This window comes from Mus caroli, unplaced genomic scaffold (assembly GCF_978045245.1).
Source record: "Mus caroli unplaced genomic scaffold, Mus_caroli_1 scaffold_13, whole genome shotgun sequence".
Taxonomy (NCBI): domain Eukaryota; kingdom Metazoa; phylum Chordata; class Mammalia; order Rodentia; family Muridae; genus Mus; species Mus caroli.
Window position 1 is genome coordinate 63,188,137 of NW_028227268.1, and position 18,971 is coordinate 63,207,107.

Sequence of the window (18,971 nt, forward strand, 5' to 3'; positions counted from 1 at the left end):
GCAGGCTATACAGGAAACCAGGGCTGGGATAGAGCACGACATGGCAGAGGGTGAACAGACATTAGATGTGGTGGTCAGCTAACATGCTGGTCATCAACACAGGACACAGAGAGGGTCGTTACCAACTCCAACTTACTTTGTTGTTAGTACTGAAAGACCAACCTTAAGGAAGGAAGGATTGGTCCTAGCTCATGGTTTGAGGGGACAGCTCTATTATAGGAGGGAAGGCATGGGGAAAGCTTGCTCGTATCTAGGTGGGCAAGGAAACAGAGAGAGAGAATTTCAGGTTGGAAGGGGAGTTTCCAGCCCATAAACTTGCCCCTCCCCAGTAATTCACTATCACCAGCCAGACCCCATCTTTTAAAGGTTCCCCAACCTCCCACACCAGCACCACAAACTAGGGCCTAAGGGTTCACATGAGTCCACGGAAGGCATTTCACATTTGAGCTACAAGTCATAGAGGGAAGGAACAGCCACGATGCAGAGTCAGACAGGCTTTGAGGCTAGGCCAGGCTTTTTTTTTTTTAATTCTTTTTTTTTTTTTTTAAGAATTTTAAAATTTATTTTATTTATAAGAGTACACTGTAGTTGTCTTCAGACACACCAGAAGGGGGCTTTAGATCCCATTACAGATGGTTGTGAGCCACCATGTGGTCACTGGGAATTGAACTCAGGACCGCTGGAAGAGCAGCAGTCAGTGCTCTTAACCACTGAGCTATCTCTCCAGCCCCAGGCTTAGTTTTTATAGGGAGCTAATTACCATGGGGCTGATGTGATCCACCTTATCAAGTTTCAGAGGTAACATTAATTCTACACAGAGGTTTGAAGTGGTGGTAATAAGAGAAGCAGACATATGCCAGGTCTGTTTCAGAAAGAGACTCCACAGGAAGCATGGCCCGTTTCACTGGTCATGGAGGGGTGAGGGAAGCAGCAGGATAGACCACACCAGTAGAATCAGTATTCAGCCAGGCTCGCCACAATCAACAGAAACCATAACCGGCAGCTGAACTGACCAAGTGCGGACTTTCCTATCATCACTCTCTATACAAAACTGTTGAGCAACCGCAGCAAAGGCATTCGAACTGTATCGGGTATTAGTCACCTGAGATGGCTTAAGTACTCAAGCTCATGGGGTGGGGTGGGGTGGGGGAAGATGTGTACACACCATGCTAGTATCTATAAGGAACTCAGGTGCCTGCAGATTTTAACAATCACCCAGGGTACCTGTTCTGTCCATGCGTCCAATTATTTGGGCCAGCTAAAGTTGAAGCTGTCACCACACCTTCAATGGCTCAAGTGCAGGGGTCCAGCAGAGTCATCTGGCAAGCTGGCTGAGACCACACTGGCACTCAGAGTTTCTGACTCAAAAGGTTAGTGTTACTGAAAATGTCTATTTCTAACCAGTCCCCAGGGGAGGTTGACCCCACCAGTCCAGAATGTCCTTGGGAGATAGGTGCTCTGATACAAAGTGGGGACCCATCTTTCACTCCCAAGAGCTATAGATCCGACAACCATTCCCTTGTGCTGAAATGAACCCAGCCTTGAGAGGTCAGGGGGTCGAGATGACCCCAGCTGGCACAGCATCTGTTCACATAACCCACAGTGGGTGTGAGAGCCTCCCTAAGCAAGGCACATAACAACTCCAGGCTGGGGACAGCATTGTGTGGAAGAGAGAAAGGTGGAGATACTCAGAAGCCTCAGTGTGATGACCTAAAGCCTGAGTTGGGGAAACCCGACTGGGAACCCAGCATCCTGGGTGTCTGGGAAACCAGCAAGGTGTGGTGGTCTATCCTCCCCACACAGAAAGCAACCGGCAGCTTCTACAGCACAAAAAGCTCTCTGCTGTACCTCCATGTCTTCCAGTAAAGACAAAAGAGCACACAGAAAAACAAACTTACATTTCCTTGCTTAGACTTTCTGTTTTGAAGGGTATGTCAGATCTCACTGTAGCCTAAGCTAGCCTTGAATTCACTATGTAGCACAGGCTTGCCTAGAATTTGTGATCCCTGTCTCTGCCTACTGGGTGTTGGGGTTACAGATGTTCCCCAATATGCCCAGCTCTTGGTCGGACTTTTCGTGTAAGCCTGAGGATGCAGCTAAGTGCAGGAGCACTTGCCAGGCATGTAGGATGCTGAGTTCCATTACCAGTACCACAGAGGTGAGTATGACAATGAGCGAAAGGAGGGAGGATTGTTCATGCAGGATGCCCTTGAGCTCCTAGCCCCTCCTCAGACATGGTCCTCTCTCTGATCCCTGTGGCCTCCCTTACCAGCCTTTGCCAGCTGACAGATGCGGCAAGCACCCTTCCCACCAAACCCATGCTGGAACAAGCCAATCCAGCACATGAGACAGAGCCTCGGGCTGGTGCAGAGAACAGGGAGCACCAGATGAGGCCCTGCGCCATAGCAGCCCTTGCCTGGAATGGACTCCTTACCTTCTCATAGGGACAGTACTTGAACATCTTGATGGGGCTTGTACAGATGAAGACATCAGTGCTGCCAGAAGAGAAAGGATAGTGAGCCCTGCAGCTATCTCCATGCCGCTGCTCACCGCCCACCTCTGTTAGCCGAGCCCTGCCAGGGACTGAGCCTGCACCTGTCATGGGAAAACCCACTGTTCTCCGTCTTCCCACACAAGAGGCTAAGATGCACGACTTCCACCCCAGTCAAAGGTCTTGGATAGCTGCAAATGATCTGCCCTGACCACAGGCAACCAACTCTGAGGTGGGGCAATATTTGCAGGACTAGACCCAGAAGGTTAGCTGGGCTAAGCACATACACTCTAGCTGAATAAGAAAACGGGGAGAGACAGCATTGAACAGATGCAGAGGACTGGAGGCTCAATGGTAGAGAAGGTGTATCCAATAGACAAGGCCTTGAGTTCCATCTTCAGCACCGAAAAGGAAAAAAAAAATACTGCAGAGCCTATAGACAGCTGAAAGACAACTTCATCCCCAGCTGACTGAAAGGAATAAGGAAAGGAATCCCCCATCCCAGGCTGCAGGCTGCACAGGAAGGGAGGCAGGCTCCAACCAGACAAGCTCTCCAGCATGCAGCCTCAAGGGGGCATGGGCTTTGCATGATAAATGCACCATCACAGCTCTGAATCGCTGACCCTGACCACGAAGGGCTTCCCAGGGGCCTGCTCCTCCCCACACCCACAGGATGGAGTCCCAATTACCACCCCCACCCCACTGTCAAACCATAATAGCATTGGGTTCTACCCTGTATGAGATGGCCCATCAAGCCGAGCTGCGAGAGTGGTGTTTCTTGAACTTTTTAGCAAATGAGTCCCTGGAACGATCTGTGGAAGCCTGTCTGTGGTCTCTGCGTAGTTTTGCTTGTATCTGCTCAGTGTTCGGGAAAAGAACAGGTGCAGAGACAACATGGTTGGCAGTATCTGCCCCAACCTCTGTAGAAGTTATCTAACATGAAGGTCTAGCCTTAGACTGGCTTTTCCTCACACACCCCCAAACCTTAGAGGGAAGGCCAGCATGCAAGCTGTCTTCCCTCTTCTCTGCTGCTCCTTCCAAAGCCTGACTGCTGAAGCTCAGGCCTTCCTGCCTTGCTGCCACCACTCGCTGCTTACCCCAGATCTGGCTCAGAATGACTTTGGCAGGATCTCAGTGCCAACCTTTGCCTGCGCTCAACTCTTCAGCCTCAAAACAGTCAGTCTGGTCAGGCCTGGCCCCTCCACTCACCTAAACGAAATCTTTATGCTAAGGAGTCACAGGACAGAGCCTTGTTATGTTGCCCTGGCTGGTCGGGAATCTATTCATCTATTCATCTAATCCCCCTGCCTCAGCCTTCTGAGGAGATGCATCTCTGGCTCAAACTGATCATTTTCCACAGCTTTATTGGGATACGATTGTCATGCAAGCATGCATGTGGTGAACATACATACATACAGGTAAGCATGCATGTGGTGAGCATACACATATACAGGTAAGCACACAAAATATAAAAGCACAAAATATAAGTCTTTGAAAACAGCACTTATTAAAAGGGGACATTTTTTATAAGCTATGGTACACACACGCCACAAAAGCATCTCCATGGTCAAGAGTAGAACGCACTCTCCCCAACCTGCCCCTGCCTGACCTCCCGACCCCAGAACCCCAGCAACCACCAAGCTGCTTTCCCCAGCTACAGATGGCTCTGCATGTCCTAGAGCACCTGAGTGTTTTCTGTCTGGCTTCTTGCACTCAGTGAACTATTCACCCCCACCCCCCTGTTAAATAAACACACCTGCTGCTCCTGTCTTCTAAAAAATCAAGCAAACTGATTTTTAAGGGGTTTTTTTTTTTTTGCTTTGTTTTGGGTTTGGTGTTGTTTTTGTTTTGTTTTTGAGACAGGGTCTCTCCGTGCAGCCCTGCTTGGCCAGGAGCTTGATATATAAACCAGATTGGCCTTAAACTCACAGAAATTCACCTCCTCTGCCTTGTGAGGGCTGGGATCGAAGGTGTATGAAGGTGTATCCTGTCTCAATTTTAAGTTGTGCTGAGATAATCCATATAATAAAACATGGACCCATTTAAAGTATAAAATTAAGTACATTTTAGTATATCTGTAGTGTTTTATCAAACACAACTGAAACTTGATTTTTAGAATATTTCCATCACCCACAAAAGAAACCCTACTAAGCAGTCAGTACCAACTCCAACCTTGGCTGGCCCCTGGAGACAACTGATCTGCATCTTGTCTTGATGATCAGCCAGTCGTGGAGATTTTGTGTAACTGAGATCATTCAGTGTGTGGCTTCTGTGTCTGGATCCCTCCCCTTGGCATCAAGGCTTCAAGGCTCAGCCACACTGCAGTATGAATGCAGCATCCCTTTTGAAACCTCTGTGTGCATATCTACTAACTCCCATGGGTAGCAGCAGCTGCTGCTGCTTTTACTGAGCCCCTTGCTCTGTGCCAGGAGCCACAGTACGATCCTGTGGCTACCTCCTTATTAGCTGCAATTTAAACAGTTTAAGAAACAGAGCTTCAGGAAGGTTGAGAGCTTGCTGGGACCTGAGCCTGAGCAGTTCAGTTGCAGACCCTTTTCAAAAGCCCTGCGCCAGGACATAGCAGTGTGGCTGAAATGTTCAGCACACACAGACTGAGGCAATAAGGGGGATTCTGAAAAGCACAGGTGCTGGCATAGCTTTCCTTTAGCATCCACGGGAGTGGGCTGCAAATCCCTGTGGGCACCAACCACTAAGGTTACCTTATGTGACCCATGCACATCCTGTGTGCCTTTCACCAACGCCAGTGGCCTGACGGCCTAAAGCAGTGCCACCATGGTGTAGTCACTTCTACTGCACTACTTGGTTGCACAAATAGAAGAGTCCACACATGCTCATTGCAAACACACCTGTATCATGTGTCCTACAGTCTGGATCTGGAGCACTCCCCAGAGGTTCCCAGCCTTGGGAATTATGGGAGGAAAGCGGTGTATCCTCAGAAAAGACATTGAGACCCTATCTCTTCCTGTTTCTCTTTCATCAATTCCTAGCCACCATGAAGTGAACAGGCCTCTTCCACCACATGGTCCCAGCTGCTATGTTCTGTGCCACCACGCTCAAAGAAACATGACAAGTGACCATTCCATTTCCATGAGCATGAACCCCAAAAGATCTTTTTCTTTTCTAAATAAATAAATAACTTTATTATTTTAGGAGTGTTTTGCCTACATATGCGTATGTGCACAGTGTGAATGTGTGCTGCCCAAGAAGGTCAGAGGAGGGCATCAAATCCCATGGGACTGAAGTTACAGACAGCCATGTGGGAGCTTGGAATGAAACCCAGGTCCTCCACAGGACAAGTGCTCATAACTGCCAAGTCCACTTCTCAAGACCCCAAACCTTTTTCTTCCCTAAACTGATTTTCTCAGGTGTTTTATATAGTAGTAGCACAAAGTTAACTAATACAAGAGGCCTATTAGTATATTGGATATACTGAAAGTACACTTTTTATTAAAAATATAACTTTTTCCGGATCAAATTTGTTCTTTGACAATTTCATACATGTATATAATGTATTCTGGTTAGTCCATCTAACTCTTTAAAAAAAAACCCTTACATTTACCTATTGTTTTGTATGGAGGTGTCACCGTGTACATGTGGAGGTGAAAGGACAACTCCCAGAAGTCAGTCTCCCTCTACTCCGTGGGTCTAAGGACTCTTACTTAGGGAGGCTTAGTGGTAAGTACCTGCTGAGCCATCTCACCACTCTCTCCTTAAGCTTTCTTGCTTTCTTCCTTTTTTATCTCTCCCAATGTAACTTTCAGATTTTTTTAAAAAAAATAGGTTCGAAGGATGGTAAGAGTAAAATAATAATAAAATGTCTGTAAAGCCATAAGTTGACTTATAATTACACATATATAGACCTAGTGAAATTTTTCCATCTCAGCTGACAATGCTCCCTCCAAGAGCCAAAAACAATCACACAAAAGTTCCAATACTAGGTATAAGAAGCCCTCCTTTGAGTTGTTGGTCAGGGTTGCCCAAGAGACTCCCAAATGGCTCCTGCTCCTGTCTTTGGTTGACCCGGTGCCCTAGAGACGAAAGGTAAGTGCTAACCTAACGCTGAAGACGTCATGCACCTCAGAGAGAGGCCTGGGAACTCTGAGCTGGAGCTGACCTGAGGCCTCCTTCCTGATGACTAGCTTTCACAGAGCCTTAAGATCCCAGGCGAACTTCCAAAGGAGGGAGGCAACCAACAGCTCTCTACCCAGACATGAGACCACTGAACCACAACGGTGATGAGCATGACATGGTAGTAACCCTAATGGTACAGAGTGGCACACCGGAAACCAACTGCTCTCTGCTTGGACATAGGACCCATTCTACAGGAAGAAAGCATGTCCGGTACTGGGAATGAAGCCGACTACTCGGGGCATGGGAAGGCATGCATCTTGGAATAGGACCTACAAATGCCACTTTCCCAAGTCCCTAAGCCAGCAAAGTCTCTCACTATGTGCTAAATATCTGTCCTTACACCCACAGATAGGTATTATCCCTCATCAAGGAACTCCTCATTACACCCGACAGACACCATCACAGAAACTCAGAACTGATCAAACGTTATGTAGTCTTGTCCAGTGGAGACATTTCCAACAGTATTCCTGCACCTCAGGGACCACTTTGGATGAGGATCCTGGACAGGCTTTAAGAGCCAGAGGAATAAGGAGTCTCACCAACATGACTACCTAATGTGAGCTGAACAAGATAAATGTCAGTAGGCTCACAGGACTGGATCGAGAGAGCCCGGGGAGGCCTCTGTCCTACATGAAGAACCACAGGAGACTAAGGAATATAATAAGAGTGAGCAAAAATGAGCCGGGCAGTGGTGGTGCACGCCTTTAATCCCAGATCTTGGGAGGCAGAGGCAGGTGGATTTCTGAGTTCGAGGCCAGCCTGGTCTACAGAGTGAGTTCCAGGACAGCCAGGGCTACACAGAGAAACCCTGTCTCGAAAAATCAAAAAAAAAAAAAAAAAAAAAAAAAGAGTGAGCAAAAATGGTCTTTCCCAGGAGAAAGAACAACTGGTTATCCAATACCAAATAGCCCTGAAAAAAAAGACATACAAGTAACATTATATAGACTTTATATAGACTGGGCAGTTTGCATTTAGTAGTGTGTGTGTGTGTGTGCATATGTGTGCACATGCATATGTATGTGTGTGAAAGAGGGCAAGGAGGGGTACATGGGAGGGGCTGGGGGGGAAGAAAGGGAAGGGGGAAATGACATAATTATATTACAAGCTCAGAAAAGAAATAATAAAAATAGGTTAAGTCCAAGGGTGAGGAATTTACAAGTATGGAGGGTCAGCCATGCCTACTTCCCAAAGATCTTTATAAATCAAATTCATAACATAAAACATAAGAAATACATGGCCTGAGTTCAAGCCCAAAGATAAAGTACTAACCAAACAAGGTCTACAGTTCAACTCAAACTACAAGCATTCTGTTTTCCTTGTACCTGTTTAGCAGATTTGAATTTACAGTGTGTGTGTGTGTGTGTCTGTGTCTGTATGTGTGCACCCATGCGTGCTCACATGTGCATGCTTGCAGAAATCCAAGGATGATTTACAAGAATCAGTTCTCTTCTCCTACTATGTAGATTCCAGAGTTAGCCCCAGGCTTGGTAGCAAGTGTCTACCTGCTGAGCCATCCTGCCAGCCTCATATTAGATCTTTAAGGTGGATAGCTTTAGAGGTATTTATATTACACATACCATATTACATTTGTTACTCAGTTGGCTAAGTTAAACAGAATCATTGGCAAACCTCAAAGTAAACCCTTACATTTGCGGTCAACTGAGTGTCAAGACAATTCAACGGGAGAAACAGTCTTTTTCAACAAAAGATGTGAGACTAATTAGATACTAACATATCTAACAGCTCATAGAGGAGAGCTGTGTGTGGTGTACGGTAGTGTATGCCTTTAATCCCAGTGGTCAGGAGGTAGACACAAATAGGTCTCCATTATTTCAAGACCAGCCTGGTCTATATAGCAAATTCCAGGCCAGCCAGAGCTACATAGTGAGACCCTATATGAAAAAGAAAAAAAGAAAGAAAGAAAGAAAGAGAGAGAGAGAGAGAGAGAGAGAGAGAGAGAGAGAGAGAGAGAGAAAGAAAGAAAGAAAGAAAGAAAGAAAGAAAGAAAGAAAGAAAGAGAGAGAGAGAAAAATAAAGAAGAGAGGAAGGAAGGGACAAGGACCATGGGAACTGGGGCATTTACCTACCTGGTGGTTTGAACTACAATGGCCCCCACAGGCTCACAGATTTAGTATTTGGTTCCCGGCAGGTGGAGTGTTTGACGAGGATTAGAAGGCGAGACCTTGCTGGAGGAGCTATCCCTGGGAGTGTCTTTAAGGTTGAGCCAGGGCAAATTCCAATCTCTCTGCTCCCATCTTACAGATAATATAGAAGCTCCCAACTACTCCTCCAGTGCCATGTGTGCCTGCCAGCCACCATGCTCCCCACCATGATGGTCATGGACTAACTCTTCCAAACTGTAAGCAAACCTCCAACTAAATGCTTTCATTTCTAAGTTGTCCTGGTCACGGAGCCTCTGCACAGCAACCGAAAGTAACTAAGACAACCAGCACGCACAGAACCCTTGGTCCTTCCTCAGCAGTACAGAGGTAGATAGACAGATAGACAGACAGACAGACAGACAGACAGATATGATGATCTAAAAATAAGACCAAAAGTTAAGGCGCTGGAGAGCTGGCTCGGCAGTTAAAAACACTGCTTGATCTTCTAGAGGACCCAGGTTCTACTCCCAGCAATCACATGGTGGCTCTGAACCATCTGTGGCCCTAGCTCCAGACGACCTGACACCTTCCTTTGGCTTCTGCAGGCGCCAGGCATGCATGTAGTGCACAGACATGTATGCAGTAAAAACACCCAGATACAAAAAGAAAAGAAAAACCACAACGAGAGACCATAGTTATAATCCACCACCAAGATGGCTAGAAAATATAAGACAATAACAAGTGTTGACAAATATGTCAAGAAAGTGCAGTCTTTCTGAAGTTAATGGGAAACGGCATGATGGTTCTTTAAAACATTAAATATAGAATTACCTACAACCTCACAGTTTTACTGCGAGGTGTATACCCCAAAGAATTAACAGCAGGTGTTCAAACAAATGTTAGCACAAGTGTTCATAGCAGTCCTACTTACAAAGACAAAAGACAGAAACAGTCCAAATGCCCATCAAGTAATGAATGGACACACATAAAATGCAGATCTATACAACCGACTATATTCCATTGTCAAAAATATAAGTACGTGGTTGGGGTATTCGCTCAATGGTTACAGCACTTGCCTATCATACGTAAGTCATACAAAAATCCATCCCCCAGTCACATATATTCACAGAGTAAGAGAGTGAGTGTTGAGATATACTACAAAATAAATAAACCTTAAAAGCATTAAGTTTAAGAAGCCAGACCACATGCTAGATTACCACTTACATGAACTGTCCATAGCAGGCCCAGGCCCAGAAGCAGAGAGCAGATTGGTGGTTCTTAGGAACCACAGAAGACCAGGAACGAGCAGTGTGCTAATAGGTTTGACATTTTCTTTTAGAGATGATGAAAACGTTCTGAATCTGACAGTAGCAGTGACTCAATCGCTTTACAAGTGTTCTGACAGCCCCTGAACTCTACACTTGAAATGGGTGAGCTTCAAGGTATGGGGTACAAGTCAATAAGGCTGTGTTTGTCACAGATCTCAGGGAAGCACACTGCCCAAGTTCCGACAGGCTGCAGAGGACCAAAGAGGGTGGGGACGGAGTGAGGGCTTCAGTCCACACAAGCTCTGTTTACCAAGACAGAATGACACCCCTGACCTTTGCTCACATTCCAGCCCCTGGAAGACTGAGAAGGGCTGAGAAGGGAAGGGCAAGACAGCAAGCTAAAGGTGCAGGCCTGGATGGAGACCCAAGGTAGGAAGACATACTCACTTCTGTAGATTGGCCATCTGCTTCACTGCTTCCACGGCTCCGGGGAGAGGCTCAAGTTCAAAGAAGAAATCCTTTGACTCCCAGATGCTGATGGCCTTCTCCTGAGAAGCCAAAAAAGCAGGTCACTTCCAGGCTCCCACCGTCTCACCATCCTCCTCTCAGAAAAATACACAGCTGGGTGGGACTGCTGCTAGGTAGAAAGAGAGTTCACGGTTCCCTACACTCACCACAGACCTGTTTCCTGGGGAGGAATCTAAGGAGTTACCATGTGTTGGGTCCCTCTATAGGGAAGGAGGTGACTTCTGTTGGGGCCCAGCAGAGACAAGCCAAGGTGTCCACTCTGGGAGAGCCACCTGATGTCCTCGGGTTGGGGATAGTCCTAGGCTTGCCTAGAACAGCAAGAACTCAGTGGGAGTTCAGGGAAAGCTGAGTTGGAACCTGATGGAACCTGTAGACTCTGAAGTCTACATGGTCTACAAGGATAGGAATATGGGGAGCTGGAAAGGGCAGCGAGGAGAGTCCTGGGTTCCTCATCACACAATCAGAACAGCTCTGCTCTTGCCTGGTGTATGTGCTAAAGTACCAACACGTTATTTTATTAAGACAGGATCTCTTGGTGTAGCTCTTGTTATCCTAGAACTCTCTATGGAGACCAGGCTGGGCTCAAACTCAGAGATCCACCTGTTTCTGCACCCCCCCCCAAGGATTTTGTGGCTTGTAAAATTTGAAAGCCAAAAATCCAGACTCTGTGCCAGGCATGGTGGCCCATGTTGGTCAAAGCCAGTCTGAACAATAAAATAAAAACTCTGTCTCAAAATACAACCCTGTCTTAAAAGAAACACACTCTTTTTAGGTATAGGAAAACTGATGTCACACAGAAAAAACAGTAGCTGAGTAAGGCTCCCCTTTCTACCATGTGCTAGTAGGCCAGAACTCCCATTCCCAGTGCCAGATCTCTCCCGGGGCCAGGCAAGAGGCAGACAGACATCTCAGCCCCTGAGATGGGAGCTGCTCGGCACTGCACATGTGTACAGTACAGGAAATACCACTCACTGCCTGGGTAAGAAAGCACCAATACCTCTGTCAACTACATGGGCGAACACAGTCTCAAGTTCCATCCTTAAAATCTACAAGGACCAAGGTTTGCTGGTCCACAATTTAAGCATGGCCGCTTAGGGGTAACACCATTAGGACCTGAACTCACATTTGGAGGCAGTGTGACCTTGTTGTGGGTCAACTCTGGGCTGGCCACCACCCTCCTGGAGCCTTTCTCCAACAGCATGAAGACAAGACCCATCCCTCCCAACACCAAGCCTGCAGAGTCAGCTTCCCAGCTCTCCGTCCTCCTGTCGCTGCGAAGCACTGCAGAGGAAATCCCCCTCTCTGGGCTCAGTCCCTGTCCTAACAACTGAGGATTCTAAGTCAGTTGAGACGAGCTTTTCTTGCTGCCGTTGCCCATTTCCCTCCAAGAGTATTGTGGCGGCCACAGGGAATGAAGACAAAGGTACAACCGGCCCTCAGGAGCCATGGAGTCATCATCCACGGACTCAAACAATCACAGAAAATAGTGAGTGAGAATTACTGTCTGAACTGAACATTCACACAGGCCTTTTCTGTGTCATTTCTCCTCTTCAATATCCCAAACCATCTCCACAGTATTTACACTGCCCTCCACAGTGTAAGCCACCTAGAGAAGGCCGAGCTACATACAATCACATAGATCATACACAAACACCATACTGCTTTACATGACATACTTTTGAGCATCTGTAGATTTTGGTATCCTTAGGGTCCAGGAACCCTCAATACCAAGGGGCAAGAATACAAACTTGAAAGTGGCCACATCTACTATACCTAGACTGTTTGGTATAACCACAGATATTTAGGCAACCAGGCTACAGGGAGGCTCTGGGTGTTCTTCAATGAGCTGAGACTTGGAAAAGGAATGAGCGGAAACCAGTAGGTTCCTCCTGTCCCTGCAGCCCTTCCTGCCACACACTTTCTCACTTTGCAGTTGGAAGTCAGGAATTAGTCCTTTTGGGCCTGGAGTATCTATACAAGGGGCTACTGAGCCACTGCTACTTTCTTTGTTGTTTTATGGTACTAAGAGAAAACCCAGGGCCTCACACATCCTAGGCAAACACTACTGGTAAGCTAACTCCCTAAACCTTCATTGTATTCTCCTTTCCCTTTTCCTTCTCTTCCTCCATCTCTATCTCTTCTTCCTCCTCTTCCTCCTCCTCTCTATGGTAGGGTTTGAAACAAGTCGGCTTGCAGAGTCTGGGTAGATTTCACTTTATCCCATTAGTAAATTCCCGGATCTGGAGAGACGGCTCAGAGGTTGTTGGTCTTGCAGAGGACCTGGGTTCAGTCCTAGCCACCTACATGGTAACTCGAGTTCTAAGGCTTTGGATACCTTTTTCTGACCTTTTGTACACCAGGACTGTACACAACGCACATGTGTATATAAAAGCAAAACACCCACACACATAAAACTAAATTTAATATATTCCTACAAGAAAATTATGTCCCCCAAATTCAAATGTTGGTCAGTCATCTGTAAGTGAACCCTATGCAGTACAGCAGTTGATTGCTGAGGTGACAGAGGTGACACAGAGCATTTCCTTAGGTTTAAAGCTTTCATAGGTCTCAGCACGGGAGAGGTCAGCTATCTGGGCTCTGTGGAGATGCTTGCAGCATCTGTGAATGAACAGAAATGATACCCCATGTCCCTTTTAAATACCTGTCCCTCAGTAAACCAAATTACTGTGGGGGTACCTTATTTATCATGTAGGGGCCTGGGAGCTGGGGGTGCGGAGTTGCAGTGCTAGGACAGAACCCTGGGGTCTTGTACTAGCTAGACAATTCTCTACCATTGAGCTGTATTACCACCCACCCCCGTACTGTATTGAAATCAAAAGAGAAAGCAGAACAGAGAACAGGACAGTAAGGTGGTTGGAGAGAATTGTGTGGAGCAGGCAGATGTGTTGCTGGGGCTTGAATCCCATCTGCGCTCCTCACTACCCCGTGATGTGATGATGGCAGGATGGCAAGTCTCCTTGTGTGCAAGGAGGAAACAGGAGCATCTTCCCACAGCAAGATAAGGGAATGGAGAGAGTGCTGAGTGAAGTCCTGAGGCAATGTGTTGTCACTGGCATAGGCGGAGCTGTGTCAGGACCCCAGAACCTCAGACCCATGAGGGAAGGGCAAAGCCCCACCCCCATCCCCTGGCATGAAGAAGCTTTCCTCTGGTCCAAGTATAGAATTTGACAGTGTGTGCAGAGAATGGCCAGCTAGCTTTCCCCCTTGAATGTTTCCCCCTGCAGATTGCCTCCCCTGTTTCGTTACACCTCTGTCCCCATCCCTGCCTATCCATATACACCTGCCTTTCTGTTGAACCCTACAAACACCCTGGGCTTCCGGGAGTGCTGTGGTTTCTCCAGAAAAGAGCCCAGCTCTCTGTTTGTGTGTCTTTTTCTTCATGACCTCACTGCCTTCAGTCCTGGAAGACTGTGAAGAACAAGATGTTACAAACCTGATAAGTTAAAAAAACAAAACCAAAAAACACTCCTCTGACCATAAAGCACTATGGCCCTAGACAACCAAGTGAGAAACGCCAGCGTTTCTAAGTTTATGCTGAGCAAATCCCCTATTCCTTTCATAGAACAGTTTAAGTCTTCAAATTACACTCTACCAAAACGCCTGGATCTCTGTCTAGCCATGGGGGTTGGGAACGCTGAGGTGGGGGGGTGGGGGTGGGTGGGGGTGGAGGTGCCCAAGGTCTTACCAAAAACCTCACACTGGTCAAGAGGGAAGTTTCACTCTTCCCAGTCCGACTTCCCATGTGACACTCTGCAAGTCACATTCTCTAGCATACAATATCACTCAAAGTTATGCTTTCATGGGGTAAAAGAGGATGGCAAAGACACTCCTGTCAATTTCATTGGGAGGGATAGCCATGTCTGCATAAGAGACTGAGAATGCTTGGTTTTGTTTTTTGTTTTTGTTTGTTTTTAATGTAACCAATTATCTGAGGCCAAATACACCAAGAATTTAAAATTCAAGCCCACCATGGCTTGCAGTCTTAGCTTATTTTAACCCTCCCTAGGCTACACAGTGAGTTAGTTCAAGGGCAGCCCAGGGAAGCCAGTGAGAGTGAAGGACAAAGTACAAAGTAAGAGGATGGGAGATGTAGGTCAGTGGTTGGGAGCCTGTCTAGTCTACAGAAGACTGGATTCAATCTCCAATATTTAGAAGAAGAGGGTACTGAAGGGCAGCGGCAGGAGAGAGGAAGATAGGGGAAAAGGGAGTCCAGCCTGGGAAGGGGGGTTAAGGAGATAGCTGGAAGCCCAGCAACAGCTGAATGGTTGATCCCTCTAGCTCTGTGGCCCTAGTCCTCCCAGGATGCGTGTGGTACCAAAGAACCCGCCAAAGGTCATTGGAGGAGTCGAGCTGGCTTGGGGCTGGACAGCTGCGGCCTCAGTTTCCCCTCCCGCGGGGCACCGCTGCGGGGCCGGCTGGTGCTCACGCTTAGCCCAGGCTGCAGACGTCCGTACTGCTCCGACACCCAGAAGCCGCGCCGGTCCTCCAGCGCCACGAAGGGCAGGTCGGGGAAACGCGCGCGGAACTTCCGGAGGAAGCCGCCCTCAAAGTCCGCCAGCACGCCATCCATGTCCACCAGCACCCGCAGGGCGCGGCTGCTCGCCCGGCTCCGCTCGGCCCGTAGCGGGGCACCGCGGGGACGCGCACAGCAGCCGCGCAGCCTATGCATCGCCCCACTCCTCGCCCAGGGCCCGCGGCAGACGCAGCCTCCACCGCGGACACGGACGCGCAGGCTCCGGCCCAGAGCGAGGCGGGCGCGCAGCCCCGCCGCCCTTAAAGGAACACGCGCCCAGAGAAGGTGAGCGCGACGTGGGTGTTGATCGCCCTGGGACATCCAGTCCCAGGTTACAGCCGCCTGTGAAAGCCAGACTGGAGCACTCTTCCTACTGCGGCAGTGGTGGATGGAGGAGCTCACCACCGGAGGAACAAACCCTTAGGTATTTATTGAGCGCTTACTTCGTTGAGCTCTGAGCGCAACAAAGTTCCAGCCATCCCGGATTGTGGGTACAGGTTTTTAAACAGCTTGTCATTCCCAAGTATAGACAGGGAGGATTTCAGGTTTTAGGTACAGGTAAAGGCAGATACACCTGTTGTGTGTGATCCTCTTTGTTCATAGATGCTGACTGTTTGCAACCATAACCTTATAAAATTTAAAGCTATCAGAGGGTAAACCTTCAAATCTATAAAGGTTCTAATAAAAACAGATGCTCTGTGTCCATCCTAACATCACTGGATTCAATAGTGAATTTTCAAATATGTCTGTAAATTTGTTACTGTGCTTCATGTTATTAAAAGGAATTAGTAGGTAGAAAAAATATTTCAAAGGATGCAAACATGAAGGTATTTTTGGTAAAGAAAGGTCTCTGTATGATAAATCTTGGTCCTTCCTGATCTGGATTCCCAGCACCCTGCTGGCTGCTCACAATTCTCTCAACTCCGAACACAGGGGATGCATACAGCACTCTCTGCTGGCCTCCATGGGCACTGCATGCATGTGGTGCACAGACATACATATTGCCAAATCGTGGGGAGAGAGAGGGGGAGGGAGAGGGGCAGAGGGGGAGAGGGGGAGAGGGAGAGAGGGAGAGAGGGAGAGAGGGAGAAAGAGGGAGAGGGGGAGAGGGAGAGGGAGAGGGATGGGGAGAGGGAGAGAGAGGGGGAGAGGGAGAGAGAGGGGGAGAGGGAGAAGAGAGACAGACAGACACACAGAATGTTTGTAAAGGTTTTTTTTTTTTTAAAGATTCTGTCCTAAAGAGGAGAGGGATGGCTGGATGTTTCCAAAATAAGAAAGATAAAGACAAAGCTAGAAAGCTCATGTCCCAAAGGGCCAAGCGAGTTACATGGGAGGACCAGGCAATCTGTTGTGAGATTATGTTTTCTGGAAATGACAGAAAAACTTCCATAATATGGCTGCCTAAATAAGACCACAAGGAACCACCACTGATAGACATGCTAACATGGAAGAGAGCAATGTCAGTGTCACCGGGCACCAAGACAGTGCTCATAACAGTCTGTAGCTTCAGTTTCTGGAGATTCAACACCTTCTTCTGGCCCCCTCAGACACCAGGCAAGTGTGTTATACCCATACATATATTCAGGAAAAATAAATATCTTTAAAGAAACTCACCCTCCCTGTCATCTATGAACTTCATTCTCTAAGTTCATGAGACAAGAATCTAGAGGCACTGATGCAGTAAAAGCTTTGTGACTATGAGCTGCCGGAATCCTAACCCTGAGCGAAGCCCACCGGGGCTAGAGGGCTTAGCACAGTCAAGGCTCTTCCTAGTTCACAAGGTTTTCAAGGCAGTGAACAAGAGCTGGGGAGAAGAGGCTCTTCTGTGGGGCTCCCTGCAAGTTGGGCAGGGAGCAGCAGGGTTGCAGTTTTCAAGAGCCAGACAAAGCTGGACCTTTTATTAATGCAGCTGTGTGAGTCATCCATGGGCCTCTAACCCCTCACCCTTGTGCGTGGTGGTAATCTGAGTAAACTCATCGGTTCACCAAGCTAGCCTTGGGTGGAATTTTTTCTTTGGTCTATCATATCTATCCAGAAAAAGTCACACAGCACAATCCATAAAACATGCCACTTCAGTTGGGCTTGGTTGGCCGGATCAAGTAGCACAGTCACCCTGAGCTTCAAAAATGGTAGAAGGAAAAGAAGTGGGACAGTTGCATGTTGTCTGGGGTGACTCCCACTGCAGTGTTGTTAATCTTCAAAATCCTGACCAGAGTGACCGTCTTTCAGCAAGATGTCATTTAGTGTCCCTGTGCCAGCCTGCAGCAGGAAAGACCATCTTTCCCGGGACAGTGTTTGCTGAGTGGAGTGGGCTGGGCTGGCGTGAAGCACACAGCGCATCACTTTCCCAGAGTCTGGTTTGTCTGTTTCACATTTGCTGAGCCTGTAGTCACTCACATCTGCTGTGTTAAGACAAGCTTAGGTTTGCATTAATACTGCTGCAGGTTACAACTATACCTCAGTAGACAGAACGCACTGCCTAATGTCTAAGTCCTGGTCCAATTCCTAGCAGCACACAGATGAGATATAGTGAAGTACATCTGTACTCTTGGTGTGTGTCTGTAGACAGCACTACATAAAATTGGAGCTTAAGCCGGGCAGTGGTGGCGCACACCTTTAATCCCAGCACTCGGGAGGCAGAGGCAGGTGAATTTCTGAGTTCAAGGCCAGCCTGGTCTACAGAGTGAGTTCCAGGACAGCCAGGGCTATACAGAGAAACCCTGTCTCGAAAAACCAAAAAAATAAAACAAAACAAAAATGGAGCTTAAGGGTTTGGGACTTTTTCATGGTCCTATAATTAAATCTTATTAATTAAACTCATTTATTTTGCCAAGTGGAACTTGACTTTTTTTTTTTCTTCAGTCTGCCTGTGCCCTTTTTATTTAGGGTGAACAGTGTCTCAAGAAAGTCATACAACACACCAGCACCTGCCTGAAGGAATCGCGGAAGGTGCAGTGTCTTTAGACTTACCGTACATATCAGGACACTCCTAGCCTAGAGCAGGGAAACAATGCAGATTTAAGCAATTCAGTGATAAGGGTGAATCAGCAAAGGCAGTGCCATCTTGTTCTGACTCCATGTGGGGATTTTAAAACAATTCTCAGCCCTCTATACCCTGAGCAGTCATATCTACCTTGGCAATGCAATTGAGATTTCTGACAGATGGACCATGGTCCAGATCATTAACCAAAATAATGTTTCTACAAACTTAAACTAAAGCACCTGATGAAGGTGCAAGTCAAAAGTGCTCATCACGTTACATCTAAAATAGTTACTATGATCTGCCAGGAATGAATGCTTCAAGGTTACTCTGACCTTTATTTAACTGCCATGTAAATTATGATCTTCGTGGTTTTGCCTTTCAAAACACTGTATTCCTGAGCTTTGGCAACAAGAAACATTGAGGCATGAGCCTATTTCTGGTTGCTGGCTAATAAAGGACTCATACTTTTAATTGGCTTAATCAGTGTGGTTGTCTGTATCTTTCCCAAGTAGATTATTACAAGGGGAATCTGTTGTGTCATATCTTTTGGCTAAAGGGTTCAGAATAGGAGTTCCTTTGACAAGGTTGGCTCTAGTGACTCATATCATAGGACTCATGTCTTTGTCTCTGTATTTGGAGATACTATTGGCTCTTGGTTCCACCAGGTTTTTCCATTTGAAGAATCAATTAACCACGGTTCGAAAGTATTCTTTAGATGCTCCTTCTGAGACAGGGATGGTGGTTCCTGCCTTTAACCTCAGCATTGAGGTAGAGCAGAGGCAGGCAGACCTCTCTGAGTTCTAGGCCAGCCTGGTCTACAAATTAAGTTCCAGGCCAGTCCGGGCTGCAGTGAGATGCGGTCTCAAAAATAAATGATCAAATAAATAAATGATAGACAAATAAGTTTTTCATT

The 18,971-nt window shown here is 47.2% G+C and overlaps 1 protein-coding gene across 8 annotated transcripts in view; it reads right to left on the bottom strand.

The window, feature by feature from the left end:
• The window catches only part of Nt5m (5',3'-nucleotidase, mitochondrial), a 73,085-nt gene that overhangs the window by 49,438 nt on the left and 4,676 nt on the right, over window positions 1-18,971 (bottom strand). Inside the window, exons 1-4 of one of the 8 annotated variants that reach the window (XM_085829966.1) lie at window positions 14,989-15,465; window positions 10,461-10,561; window positions 3,224-3,346; window positions 2,435-2,495 (exon numbers count right to left, since the gene is read on the bottom strand). In XM_085829966.1, the coding sequence (XP_085686092.1) occupies window positions 2,435-2,495; window positions 3,224-3,346; window positions 10,461-10,561; window positions 14,989-15,396 (693 nt within the window). In that variant the 5' untranslated portion in view covers window positions 15,397-15,465. The other 7 variants (XM_085829965.1, XM_085829969.1, XM_085829967.1 and 4 more) reach the window with 7 other exon arrangements.